This window comes from Branchiostoma lanceolatum, chromosome 2 (assembly GCF_035083965.1).
Source record: "Branchiostoma lanceolatum isolate klBraLanc5 chromosome 2, klBraLanc5.hap2, whole genome shotgun sequence".
Classification (NCBI taxonomy): Eukaryota; Metazoa; Chordata; class Leptocardii; order Amphioxiformes; family Branchiostomatidae; genus Branchiostoma; species Branchiostoma lanceolatum.
Genome location: NC_089723.1, coordinates 33,376,733 through 33,389,968, shown reverse-complemented (window position 1 = coordinate 33,389,968; position 13,236 = coordinate 33,376,733). Strand labels below are relative to the sequence as shown.

The 13,236-nt window shown below is 43.8% G+C and overlaps 1 protein-coding gene across 5 annotated transcripts; it reads right to left on the bottom strand.

Moving 5' to 3' along the window:
* Positions 1-67: 67 nt before the first annotated feature.
* On the bottom strand, positions 68-11,739 carry LOC136428731 (uncharacterized). 5 transcript variants are annotated; one of them, XM_066418449.1, is made up of 4 exons: positions 11,606-11,739; positions 11,068-11,159; positions 1,591-2,262; positions 68-1,464 (listed from the first exon to the last, which is right to left on the bottom strand). In XM_066418449.1, exons 3-4 carry the CDS (start codon positions 2,257-2,259, stop codon positions 1,237-1,239), a joined length of 897 nt encoding a protein of 298 aa, XP_066274546.1. In that variant the 5' UTR covers positions 2,260-2,262; positions 11,068-11,159; positions 11,606-11,739; the 3' UTR covers positions 68-1,236. The 5 variants fall into 5 exon arrangements, with proteins under 5 accessions (XP_066274546.1, XP_066274548.1, XP_066274549.1 ...); XM_066418451.1 differs by having other exon boundaries at positions 1,591-2,265; positions 11,075-11,159; XM_066418452.1 differs by lacking the exon at positions 11,068-11,159 and having other exon boundaries at positions 11,606-11,715.
* Positions 11,740-13,236: the final 1,497 nt, after the last annotated feature.

The window sequence follows — 13,236 nt, the reverse complement described above, 5'->3', positions numbered from 1 at the left end:
CTGTTGATGAAAAGTGCGTGACGTGATTGCTGTATTTTTCGACTAGTATAATGAAGAAAACGACCAATCATATTTGAACGTTTAATTAGATTCTATTATATGTTCATGGTTAGTTTGATATGAGAAGGATATCTAACGTTATCGATATTATTCTCTATTCATTGTTGAAGGAAGCAAGGTACAATCAGAAATACAACTTCCTTTTTTGTTTGCTCGCAGACCTGGCACGCTTTTTTGGGACAACATGCCCAAATGGTATTCTATAGTACCCTTCGTACCGAAACATACATTGACATCTTTACTACCGTTATAAACGTTATAGAAGTATTAGGATATTTCTACACATTGTAATAAATCTAGTGCTTTACAAATGCATCTTCCTGGTATTATCTAAAAACAGTCCAGCTTTCATAGAATATATAGGCTACGAATAAGAATTACCCAATGAACTGGAGAAGATATACACTGTCAGTTCATTCAATTTAGTCTGTCGAGTTTACATATGAGAATTTCCGTACTGTTATATAAAATGATCTTTTATAAAACATGTTCTGTAATATAGTGTGACAATGATACAGTGATTGTCCACGTATCAAAATCATACGAGATAGAATTAAGACATTTCCCATCGGCCTTTTCATGCCTTGATATTCTTCATACGAAATACCATCATAAAGTACGCTTGTGGCGTTCATCACAAATAATAGACATAGCCATATACTGTTGTTTGTATACAAACGCGCACGGACAATTCAAAGTTCCGATCCTTTCCTATACTACTTATAAATCGCAGTCCTGTGAATAAACTCAATTACTTTGTAGCTTGATGAGAAATGTCGAATCTAAAATTTATCAGATTATCATCTACATAATGCCATCGACTTGAGTCACCTGACCCCCATGTGTGCCTATAGACAGACTCCTGTAACCCGTCTCTTCTTTTTCTGTCGCTATTCTCGATCTCTCATTCAAAGGCTTTGAATACACCATTTTAACTATTCCATTTCCGTCATCTACAAAACCTCTCACAATAACGCGAGGATATGATAATAAGGCAAGAATGTCATAAAACTTTCACATGATTCCAAATCCATCTGTCTGACTGCGATCTCTCTGCAAAAAATACACGTAGCACAATCGTCGTAGGTTGAAGGGCTAAACGTATTTAGATATACTCGTACATACTAAAAAGCTAAGAATCGTTTCAGAGAACTGATTATCTTGTCCCGAAGTCCGCTAGATGAGCCTCTCCATGGGCGGCAGCGGCATGAGGTCCGTGATCCCGATGACCTGCGCCCCCGCCTTTTTCTCCTGCGCGCTGGGGTTGTAGGAGCCCTTGGTGGCGCGGCGCTTCTTCGTCGTGCAGAAGCAGTAGACGAGGGCGAGGAGGAGGGCGAGGGCGAGGAAGCCGAAGACGACCCCCAGGATGATGGCCAGGTTATCTTGTCCGGCGGGGACAGGGACCTGTGGACAACACAGGAAAATTTTTACATAAGAAAAACAAGTGTTTCGAAATTCATATGGAAAAGGTACGTTCAAAGTTCATCCCAATATCTAAAACGCTTCTGGTACAAAAGACAAAGTACTTACTGGTGATTCACATGTTTCTCCTTCTACACACTCACAGCTGACGAACTCTTGCAGCCCACTCACTATCCTGGTGCAGTTCGAAGTACAGGTTAGCGTTGAGTTTGATTGCGTTGAGCAACTTTCGAAGGAAGCGCACTGGGCAGGATCCGGAGCGCTATCTAGCGGACAGTCGCAGCGGGTGCTCGTTTCGTTTTTTTGGCAGTCCCCAATACTTTGGCACAGATTGTCACATATAGAGGAGCTCGCTGTGGAAACAGCAGTGCTCAAGTCTGTGGAAAGTGTGCTCAGTTCTCTCGCGATTGTTGTAAAGAACGATGACGCCGTAGACCCATTGGTCGCGGTTGGGGCGATCGTTGCTGCAGTTCCGTTGGTAACCGTCGGGGCGATCGTTGATGCTGTCAGGGTCGGTTGACCAAAAACGGTTGTGTTTGTCAGTGCAGTCGGTGTCGTTATTTCCGTGACATTGGCGGTTGTGTTGGACACCAGGTCCGTTACAGCTGAGGTAAAGTTGGTGACAACGTTCACTATCGTGGACGTTATGTTGTCCGATGTAAATGGTGATATCGTTGAGGCATTTCCGGCTGTCGGGAAAACCGAGGACCCTGTAGTTCCGTTTGTCGCCGCAAGGCTTGGATCCGTGGGTAGTACCGTTCCTGTCGTATTCATCATTTTCTGCAGAAGGCAACAAAAATATGAGCATGATTAGCATGACATGTTATGCTGACAAGTGGTGTTCATTATGAACAAAGGGTGAAATTGGGTAAGGGGGACACATTTTTAACGAGATTGTTCAGCGTAAGAAATCACTTCTGGGCGCTAGACCAAACTGATCGGAGATATAGGTTACCATAATGGCAGATGACAGTGAACGTTGGTTTTGAACGTTTGGTTGTCAACTATTTCACATTTATTAGATAAGGACATTACGGACCAGCAAGTGAGCACAGCACCACCCGGCCATCCCCCGGCCAATTACTGTTTAGCCTGAGACTAGCCGTTAACGCGTTCCTTACTGTCAGTGCCGCACTTCATCTCAGGGATAACGAGTTACAGTTGCCCTACAACTGCCTGTCAACGTACGGCCCTGAGAGGCCCTGAGATTGGATAGAATAGAGGAAGTAGATTATCAGTTTCGCAAAGTCCTCGCTATGTGGCACATTCCACACGTGTGATCAACTAAAAGTTTGATCTTGCCCACGGAAAGCGGTCTGGAGGCCGCCATTCAGCGCCAGGTGACCTCAGTACGACAATCGCTTCAGGTGAGGCCACGTACTGCAAGGTTATGCTCACATCTACTCTTGCCCATGGAAAACGGTCTGAAGGCTGAAATTAGGTGCCAGGTGACCTCAGTACGACAGTTGCTTCAGGTGAGGCCACGTACTGGACTGCAAGGTTATGAACAACACACCGGGAATGACACCTTCCCTTGCCCACGGAAAGCGGTCTGGAGGCTGCCATTTGACGCCAGGTGACCTCAGTATGACAATTGCCCCAGGTGCGGTCATTGAACTGTAAGGTTATGAACCTTGTTCACACCAGAGAGGACCCCTGCTCTTTTCGATAAGCGCGGTTAATTCTTTTACGTGCTAGATGCGTGGCTCTCCCTCCATTTAACATCCTATCTGATGGACGTCCCTAACCAAAGGTACCCATTTTCACCCGAGTGAAGTGAGGAAATTCGTGTAAATTGTCTTTTCCAAGGCGCAACATCGGAGCACGTCAAGGGATTCGAACCCAGGACCTCTGGGTCCCTGACCAAACACCCAACGCCATTGATGCCACAATTGAACATGTTGTATTCATATACCTCACTTATCTACAGCATAACGTTAACTGGTAAATATCAATGGTGAATATCATGAACGACATAGATAATTGGATATCTGATATTGACTGTGGAATGTACGCCTTATCCTGAGGTACCTTGTCTTGACTGTCTCGGGTCAACTGTTAAAAATGGACACCGCACATTTAGCATGCAGAATGTTCACCATCTATCACGAAAAGGTTGACAGTTGCCTGTTGCGAGCCAGTCCAGTTGCCTAGTAACGCGGGAGGTAAACGTTCTCCCTGGTATCGTCCCACCCACAGTCTGTTTATTTTGTCTCCCTCCAGTACCGAGGGAAAGCGGCATGCCATTTAAACGCCCTGACCCTGACCTTCGGCTGTTACAAGCATTCCTGAACAACGCCTTGACTACATCCACCTGTTGCGGTCTCTCCGGGTGACAGGGTAAAATGGTACTTACAGAGAACTAATGAGGCGAAATTACCTTGATTGGCATTGAACGAGTCAACTGTAGCCACCCAAAGTAGGACACAAGCTTAGGAACCGAGCCGTGGGATTGGACTTCTCTTCGCAGTATGTTTCAGATCAGAGACATTTTCTGAAGTGATGTGTACCAGCTACCGCCCTTATCTTATCTCTGTGCCCCTCGGGAAGTGTCTGACCGCTTATCTGTGACTGTATTTAGTTAGTTAATGCGTACAAATGAACGGCCCATATAGTATGCTACTGGAGATGGTCGTCAACTTTGTAAAGTACGATATCCATTTTGCAGAACAAAATACATTTGCATGAAGTCATGAAAGATCTTCAATCGATGTTTTCGACTTTGATCTTAGAATTAAAGGATTTACAAAACGATTGTTCTTCTATTTCCGAAGAGTTGTTTCACACCACAATATGTGGCGGCCAGCTTTCCAAATACTCATGATACGACGTTTGGCTCAATTTGCAAGCGATTACTATGGCGTCCTGGCCATGCCGGGCTAACGTTTTGAAACGGAAGAACCTTAGAGACTTATTGTTTCCTTGGCTGAGATGGTGCTAGTGAAGAAGGACAGTAGGCTAAAAGCATGCGGTCTGGATGCCGCGCCTTCATGTCAGCTAATTGGCGTTTAAGGCGCTGAGGGTAAACATTAGGGTAGAGTTCCGAGCAGGAAAAGGCGGGCTCCGTTTGGTACAAGACAGGCCTTTCCTCCGGGGACCCAGATCTACTGACCGGTGGTGCCATGAGGAAAATTAGATGGAAGGATAGGTGATAACTTACACAGAATGTAAGGAGAAAGGGAAGTTTTCGTTCTGTCGCGTTGATCCATTCGTTGAGTGACACCCATCCTCCTTCCAGGTGCTCAAAGAACAAAATAACGTTGCAAACGTTTTTTTGTATGAGAATGAATATCTGTAGGCTTTTCTGCATGTAATTTGTGGGCTCTTTTTTTCTCCCAAGGGCATCCTACATATCGCGGGTGGGGTGATTTTCCCTGCCGCTTCAGCAGTGTCTACTAAAATTGTACTAAGTAATAGCTAACGAAAAAGCGTCATTCTTCGTCCTCAGTCTGAGGTTCGAGTCCGACCGCTTACTTAGCCCATGTATTTCTGAGATCTTATAAAAGTTTTGGATCATATTTTTGTCGTAAGGATAGAAACAGACGATGTCGGTAAGATGTGCTCGAGCTCCAGGATCCCTTTGCAAACTCAGTCAAAACAACATTACGTCCACCGGACACGACAATTTTGTAATCTTTTGTACGAAAATACAGAGGAATTCTCGGCCTCTGAGAGCACCGCCCCTCCTCAATTCTACTCCGCCAGTGATAACGTAAGACAATTTCGGTGGTGAGATAACACAGATCAAAATCAAACCCCTGCGAGATTCAAGCGCGCACTGCCGACCTCGAGGGCAAGCCGAGCTATAAACACTTCAACTGACGCACAGCTAAACTATCCTGTGTATGTTTTAAGTATCAATGTGTTTTCCGTGTGGTCCATAAGGATGATGATGCCGGACTTTGTACTAAGTTCGCCCTCCCTCAATTTGCTGACAACCCCTCTTCCACTCCGTACAAATCCACCTTCCACAGACGGATTTCATAGACACCCCCTCCAATCTGTATACACCCCCCTCTGAAGACATAATCATGATCACGTCTCCTCACATTTTATGTATGTATAAAAGATGGACTCCTATAAGCAGGCGACCTTCTGATTGCCGGGTATGCTCAGTACACGTTCCCATCTACCGGCAGACGCGGTGAAGTTAGAGGTAAAGACTTGTTCAAGGGTTCGACTTCAACTTTACTGATTTCTAAATAAAACTATAGTCACCGTTGGTCCCTACTTGGAGATAATTTCAACGACTTGCAGTTATAAAATCTTTCAAATCGTTGCAATGCCTGGCTGCTCACCAAACCAACCATATCAAGAACAGTTCCTTCTCGTCAAAGAGCCTTGACATAGCCTTCATATAAACAAGATCGCCTGATACGTTGCTTTCGGGAAGGTTATCAAAATACAGAGTTCAGAAGAAAAATAACTGTTGTCTTTGGGGGGATTAAGATGAAATGTAAGCCTCCCTGGCGATCTACTGCAGGCTGTGTGTCTCAAATTAATCCCAGCTATTCCGATATGGCAACGATGTATACATGTCATCTAAATCCTTCACCAGGCACGTTGAAATGGTAGGAATTTTAACAAAGTATGGCAGGACACCACAGTGAGAGTATAGACTTTCCAATGCCGGCGTGGCAGTCGCGTCTCTTATGTCATCGACCCCTGATAGAATGGCGCCAGTGATGTCATGACGTGGACATCGCCGTAAAGCAGCGTGGGATACATCGTTCTTTCATCCGGGATCTTACAGAAGTACAGGGTAGTTAGGTTTAGCAGGGTAGATTTTTGTAAAGAAGTAGGTGTCTCAATAAAGAAGTCTTCATGATCTGCAAGTTTTCATGATCATGAAACTTATTTCTATGACACCTGTTCCCGAATAAAAGCAAAAACCGACATTCAGATAAACTCCAAAAGAAATAATTTCTCTTGCCGTAAGTAACAGTTTTTGTGAAATGGAGATATACAATATCTTATCTTCGTGATAAACTAACGAATTTGCTGCTATCATAAGACACTAAACAGCCAAAATCTATGCTTTGCTTTAGGTTATCTGTCCAACACCACGTCGGTATCTTACTCCTGAAATAAACTTCTTCTGTGATATGTTCCCACACGTAATCTGCATTATAAAGATACCATTACTGTTACGATATAGTCATACTAAAATACATATATAGATCTATGTATAACTTTCATAATTCTTAATAACAAATCGGTATAGTTCACTAGTCTGCAAAGGGCTTTAGCGGTATTGACTTCTACATGTAATAAAAACAGAGCTAGTCCAAGTAGTAGTTGTAACATTTTTATCATCACATGAACGTCTATCACATGAACGTCAATGTCTACTAATTGTAACGTGTATCTGGTACTGTACCAGTGCACCATAAGGAATGATAAGTCGCATTGAAGTGTAACTTTAAAATTTCAAGGCTCAACCCTAGCCTGAGTACCAGCCTCCGTAGTGACCGCTGGCTCAAAAAAATTCGCTTGCTAACCGTGAGCGAATTTTTTTGAGCCAGCGGTCACTACGGAGGCTGGTACTCAGGCTAGCTCAACCCTTAAATTGTTAGGAGAATTTCCGGGTGCTCCTCTGGGGGGATTAAGGCATGCGCTCTCAAATATGAGACAACAGAACATTTCGAAAAGAATTCAAGCGTCTGTTAATCACATTGAAAAGCAAACAAACTTAATACCGCTAATGCTGGTTTGCCTACACTCGTATATCGGGTATTGCCCCAGCCCTTCTCCCCCTCCCACTCTTCCCAAGAGCTTTACGTGTTATTCTAATCCTCCTCAATGGGTGTAGCCTCTGTCTGTTAGCAGACAACAAACCCAGTGCAAATGAAGCTTACCTGTGGCCCAGTTTCTCTGCGTGAGTGGCCTGTACGTACACGTAAGACAGACACTGTAGTATTATTACAGTTGTCACGGGTCATTGTGTCGTCTATCTCAGGTCACTGCGTCATCAAATGACACATCTCCTTTGTTCCTGGAACTAGTCTATAATATTGTCTTTTCATGATGCTGTAGTCCAAGTTATCATTAGCATGGCTTAGCCTCCAGCTCCACCAGGCCTTTTTACGGGATATGAAATGCAGAATTCGGCAAAAAGGGGAATAATTTAGCCAGGAGAGTCAGTCCGCGGGAATTTCCCCCACGCAGTCACACACCTACATGTAGAGCCCCGAGCCCCATCATACGTACACCACGAGGGCAAAATGTTGTAAACGTACATATACAGGGCGGGTACGTTCCTTTCAAGTCAGACTTTTGTCAGCCATTCAATTCAGTAGCCCACATTAAGTACCGCTGGTAATTGAGAAAAACTCGATTCACAGTGTAGCAAAGCTCGACAAAACCCTCTGTGTCATCAATAGTATCTGCGGGGATTCGTTTATCTCTATGTGATAATCCTGACGCGTCGGCAGCCCTCTTTCGGAAAATACCGCCGTTATCTCCACACAGACTGAAAAGTTACGTTTTGTAACAGACATTGGGAAGCTCGTGTTTAGGATGAGAGACGGGCCTAGAACACGTCTGGACAATCTTGCACATGTTTATCTACAAGACACCGCCACAACGACCTAATTTCCCACATAGCTCGCCAAAGATCAGATATTGTAGAAACCAACGTCCTTAACTGTTGTCTGGATCGATCATACATGACGACCTGGTCCCCTTTTTAACACAAGTGAGCAGGACAATAGTGCTCGCATTGTAGGCGTACTTACATAAGAAGCCTTCCACCGTTTTCACCGAATAGTCGCTTGGCAGTGTTCTACTGTCTCTTCCGCCAGTACGTCTTAGGCCGGATGTTTACAGAAGGCAGGTAACTTGATCAACGAACACCTCTGTACCGCGAAGCACACGCCGATTAGCACTGAATGGGAGGATACGAATTGCACGCTTGCCTGATGCATTTTCGGCGTTTAGTTTTTTTCACAGATGGTCGTTTGGTCTATTATGACAGCAGAGGTTATCAATTATTAATACGTCAATTGTAGTGTTGTCGGGACATGGCTTTTATGTCAAAATTTCTACGATTTTCAGTGTGATCAAAATATAGTCTGTAATTTGATTACATTTACAAATTATACTACACTGCACATGAAGAAAGGACAGGAACAAAAATTCGTCGAATAAGACGTGAAGTGTGACGTTGAATTTTGAACATCCGTCCATATTCTCATTCTATATTGTCCACATTATTGTCTATTGACTTACTGTCAAACAGTGGTGGAAGGGGGGGGGGGGTACTAGACCGATTCGAAAGAGCGTCCCCTTGACTTGGACCGGGTAAGCCTGGAGTTTAGTAGAAACTCTAGAATTTATGTCTTTCTGTTACTGATAGTTCGGTCTGTTCGTGTCGCTAATAAACACCAGGCTGCTATCGTGAGAATGTGATAACGACTCGGCAGTAAAACAACACAGATATCACATATCGCTGTCAGTAAAGACTTTAAGGGTGTTTGAACATGAACCACACTTTTTCCTTCCGGTTTTCCCTGTCTTAATCCAGCGTTCTTATCGTGAACCCCAAGCCCAAGCCAGTGAGTTGGGGGGTCAAGCTTTCCTTTTGCTTGATTAGCTACGTCAGTCAGGTGATACGGTTTGTTCACATCGCTGTGATTAGTGGCAAGAACCACAGTACATGGGGGCATGCATGCCCCTTTCCCGTAGACAAGCTATTCTTATTTCCCGCAACTCGTAGGAAAAGCCGTCACGTAGCAAGGTGACCGAATATTGCGTAGTGGCCTTCCTTTAACTTAGTTGAGCGTAATACGTAAGGGGTTATCCTGAATGCATCGTATAGCGTTGTCGTGACCCCATCCATAAAAGATACATCAAACACAGCACTGTACTCAGGGCGGACAACTGAATATTTTAGCATTAGACTTTTTCTGCCCATATCCACAGTTCCTACCAGGTGCGTGGCGAACATTTACCACCCCCCACTCTACCCCTTTCACTCACAGTGGCGCTGGCCCGAATCAATTAGGCCAGTCCCCGCACATTCCAAGGACGCGCGCCGTGACTGGAGGCAGATCGGGACACGCCGTCTCCACGCAACATCAGCCACACGGTATTTTCATAACCACCGACAAAACGCCATCCCGATATCGACACGCCAAATATTCAAGACTTTATGCTTATTCAGTATGGTTATCAATGATGGTGTAAGAACCTAGCTGTCAGCGTTTACTGTCGTTCCTGAGACAGCGGGGAAAGATATCACTGATAAATGACGTCCTCGAGGGTTGAACTTGAAGTGAAGGTCCTTAGGATTGAATGTCAGTCGGGGAGATCTGTTTTTGGTTAAGTTACTGATGAAAACCGTCCAACAGCTTGAGGCAAAAGTAGCCCTCACAAAAACATCTCAAAAATGTTTATCCTCTCACGGAATAACGCCAGAATCCAGTGGAAATTATTAAGATTAAAGATAACATTATACAATATCAAACCACGCCGGTGTTTTGATAACATTATATTTACGGGGGTGTGTCATCGCATTCCAATTTGTCTCACGGGGAGGGTTTTATATATATATAAACCTTATGGTGATCCTTTCAACATTCCACTGTTGTTACTGTTTACCTGTAAAGCCGCTGGGAAACTGCATACCTTTCCCGGCTCACTTCTTAGCTTTTCCTTCCCGTCCAAATCATGACAACGCGTTAACTTAACTTAAGTCACACTTTCCGCAAAATGCGGCCAATAGTCTCCTATGTCTGACAAAAATACTGACAATTTCTTATCTGAGTTGAGTAATTGTTGACTTGTATAGATTTCTTAAAGTATTTATCAAACATTGTCAGTTTCCCGCCGAAACATGTGGCCCATACCTAACTTCTTTTGATAAGAATTTTCTACCAAGTTCTCTACCGGCTATAGCCTACTTATGACTTAGTTAAAACTAATGGTAGGGTTAAGATTAGTGGGTCGCAGACTGAATTAACATTCCTTTTTTCGGCATCGTTAGCCGGTTAGAACGGCCAGATTTTTATCACTGCCCACATTTCCAGCTGTCTCGTCAGTCTGACAGTTGTTGAAAACCGTTGATGACGATAGCACAGCTGCCCGTGGTGAATCAAGGGCAACCCTCTAAGTCTAATGTTTGTCTGCACTGAGACCTTGGCTATCACTGTTGCAAGCAAACAAAGGAAAATTGCGTATCATTGTCTGCTTGTATTGTTCAATGGTCCCTCTCGTATTGTAATTAAAGTTTGAAAAGCTCACATTTTCCAAAAGTGAGCTTGAAGACAAATATACAACCGTCAGTATGTCATTTATGAAGCTAAAAACCGACATGGTCTGTAAACTGATGAAAATAAGATAACATCTTTACGCCCTTATGCATGATCTATATGCTGGACTCTCTGGATTTCACATTCAACAAAACCAAGGTACGCTCTGCCTTCTGTAACAATGTATTCTTCCTTAAGCTTGTTATACATTTACCTTACGTACAGGTACACATAAAATGAACAACGTCGCGAAGGCTGGCGGGGAATCTTGGATGGGGGAAATACCTGACACCGATAGAAGCGTACTCATGCAAGCATAAAGAGTCAAACATACCTGTATGTTTACACTGTGTCCGAGTACCTGTGGATGCAGTGGCTTCCGAAAGTACTCCTCACACTGTGAGATCTGCTGGAAAATCACGATTCCTGTGGACAGCAAGTACAGGGTGTACAGTTACAGTTCAAGATCAAGTATGCGAACCCGCCTTGAACCTGCTGAGGAAATCTTGCTAGACCACCGGCGTCTTGAAGACTAATGATGAAGACTCCACCGTTGTTACAACCTGAGATTCTCTACGTCCAAATAACTCGGACACACCTTTGTAAATATTTACTAACAGGAACTACTGAGGAAATCGGCAGACAGGGAAGTCTTCTCTTAGTTCTGACAACGGCGTGGGGAGGGGGGGGTACACATTTTGGCATTGTTTTGGTCTACGTGAGCTGGGCAGTATATATCTTGTCTGTCGCGATGACAGCTGTCACAAATGGTGCTGTCTATTACGAATCGCATACAAGATGTGATGTTTCCTTACATTCTGGTGTGCAAAATGGGATCATGAACTCAAAACTGACGGAAATAGCTAACTTACCTGAAACAGGAACTTGCACGAAACTTCAGAAGACCATGGAAGCACAGAGCTGTGACTACACCATGTTGTTGTCACCGGGTCTGTGAATCATGACCAAAACACGCTCGGAACGAGCAGGTTACTGGGTCGTGCGATTATGGGGGGAGGGGTGGGCAGCATAGCTACTTTCATGTTGCCTCTTTCGAATGGACTTTCTTGGCAGTTTGGCTGAAACTTAGATGATGCTATGGCAATGAAACGTATTTCTAACCGTTATATGATATCTGAATGTTTGTTACTTACTGCTATATGGGTGACAATGTAAAATAAAATTTGATTGACACCGACCGCAGTCCAATCGCCCGCTGAATTTGCATACTGTGACGTCCCTAGAACAACCGGTCCCTCCCCCTAAAGGTGTATCCAAAGAATGGCCGGAAGTCACTTGGAATGCGGACGCAGTTGTTGTCTGTGTATAGCCGAAGCCACGATTAAGTGATTACGGCATATGGTAGGGCTTCTTCTGTATAAGGAAATGGTTTCAAACAACGTGCAGTACCACAATACAAGCCCACTCATCGTTCCGCTTTATATTCATCGGTCTTTTACAGTTTCCTGAAATCAAAGGATGCCACGCCACTTCTTAAAGGATCTTCTATGCCTTGCTCGGGTCAAGTTATCATAACGCCCCTAGCTTTCTTTACGTAGTTTTCCTATAAGCAGAGTTAGACCCTTGTAAAAGCCACTGGCAACCAAGTATTTTACTGTGAAATTAGATAGGAGAAAACAACAAAAGAAATGCAAAATAAAATAAAATGAAATAAGAAGAAACGAAATCATTTTAATGCAGCAAATATCGTTTGCTTATCGGGGGCCTAGCTATCAATGTTGAGCGGGCGTAGTCATATATAAATGTATTGGTGATGGACCCCAAATCATATTATATATTAACATGATGACAAGAGGATGCAACCACATCCGCACATGTACTAAGTATAACTCACTCATTCGGGGGCGAAACAAAAATGCCGGCAGGGTGACAGAAGTTGTGAGATCTCCCCACCACCAGGTGACAGGTACCTATATCAGTGCACTACGATTCAGAATAATCGCTTTACAATCCCTAACAAAAGGTGATCAAGTTAGGATCAGGAAATTCTGCAAACCCAGTCAGTCTCGCAAGGTGGTGCTCCATTGGGGGTTTACCTGTAAGTATGCATTGGTCACGCTGGCATTTGTCAAATGTTTACCAAGAAGCGAGGGGAAGCCGAAAGCACTTGAGTATACTAGACGTTTATATGTATGTGATTGTTAACATGTAATCCGTGCTTCGCCCAGTGGGGCAAGAATGTACAATAAAGGTCTTCATTCCGTGTCATTCTAAGTCCTGAGCAAGAAGTGATTAATTGGGAGGCCCTGGCAATTTACTTTCAAACTGCAAAATCCTTTTTGAATGAACGCATGTGAATTATAAATGAAAATATCATGCTGCCATGGCGGTGGATTGTAATCTCAAATATTTACTTCAAAATGACGGTAATCTGCATGGTTTCTATTACCCAAAGAATGACCATGGTCAATCAAAATCAAAACTCGATTATGAATTAAGGACAAAACTTTACTGCCAACACTAGAATGAATTGGGACTTACC

Coding starts and splice junctions, on each gene's coding strand:
- LOC136428731 (XM_066418448.1), bottom strand. CDS start 7,424: ATGACCCGTGACAACTGTAATAATACTACAGTGTCTGTCTTACGTGTA. Junction 2,263..7,340: donor GCAGAGAAACTGGGCCACAG/GTAAGCTTCATT, acceptor TGCCTTCTGCAG/AAAATGATGAATACGACAGG. Junction 1,465..1,590: donor GAGAAACATGTGAATCACCA/GTAAGTACTTTG, acceptor TGTTGTCCACAG/GTCCCTGTCCCCGCCGGACA.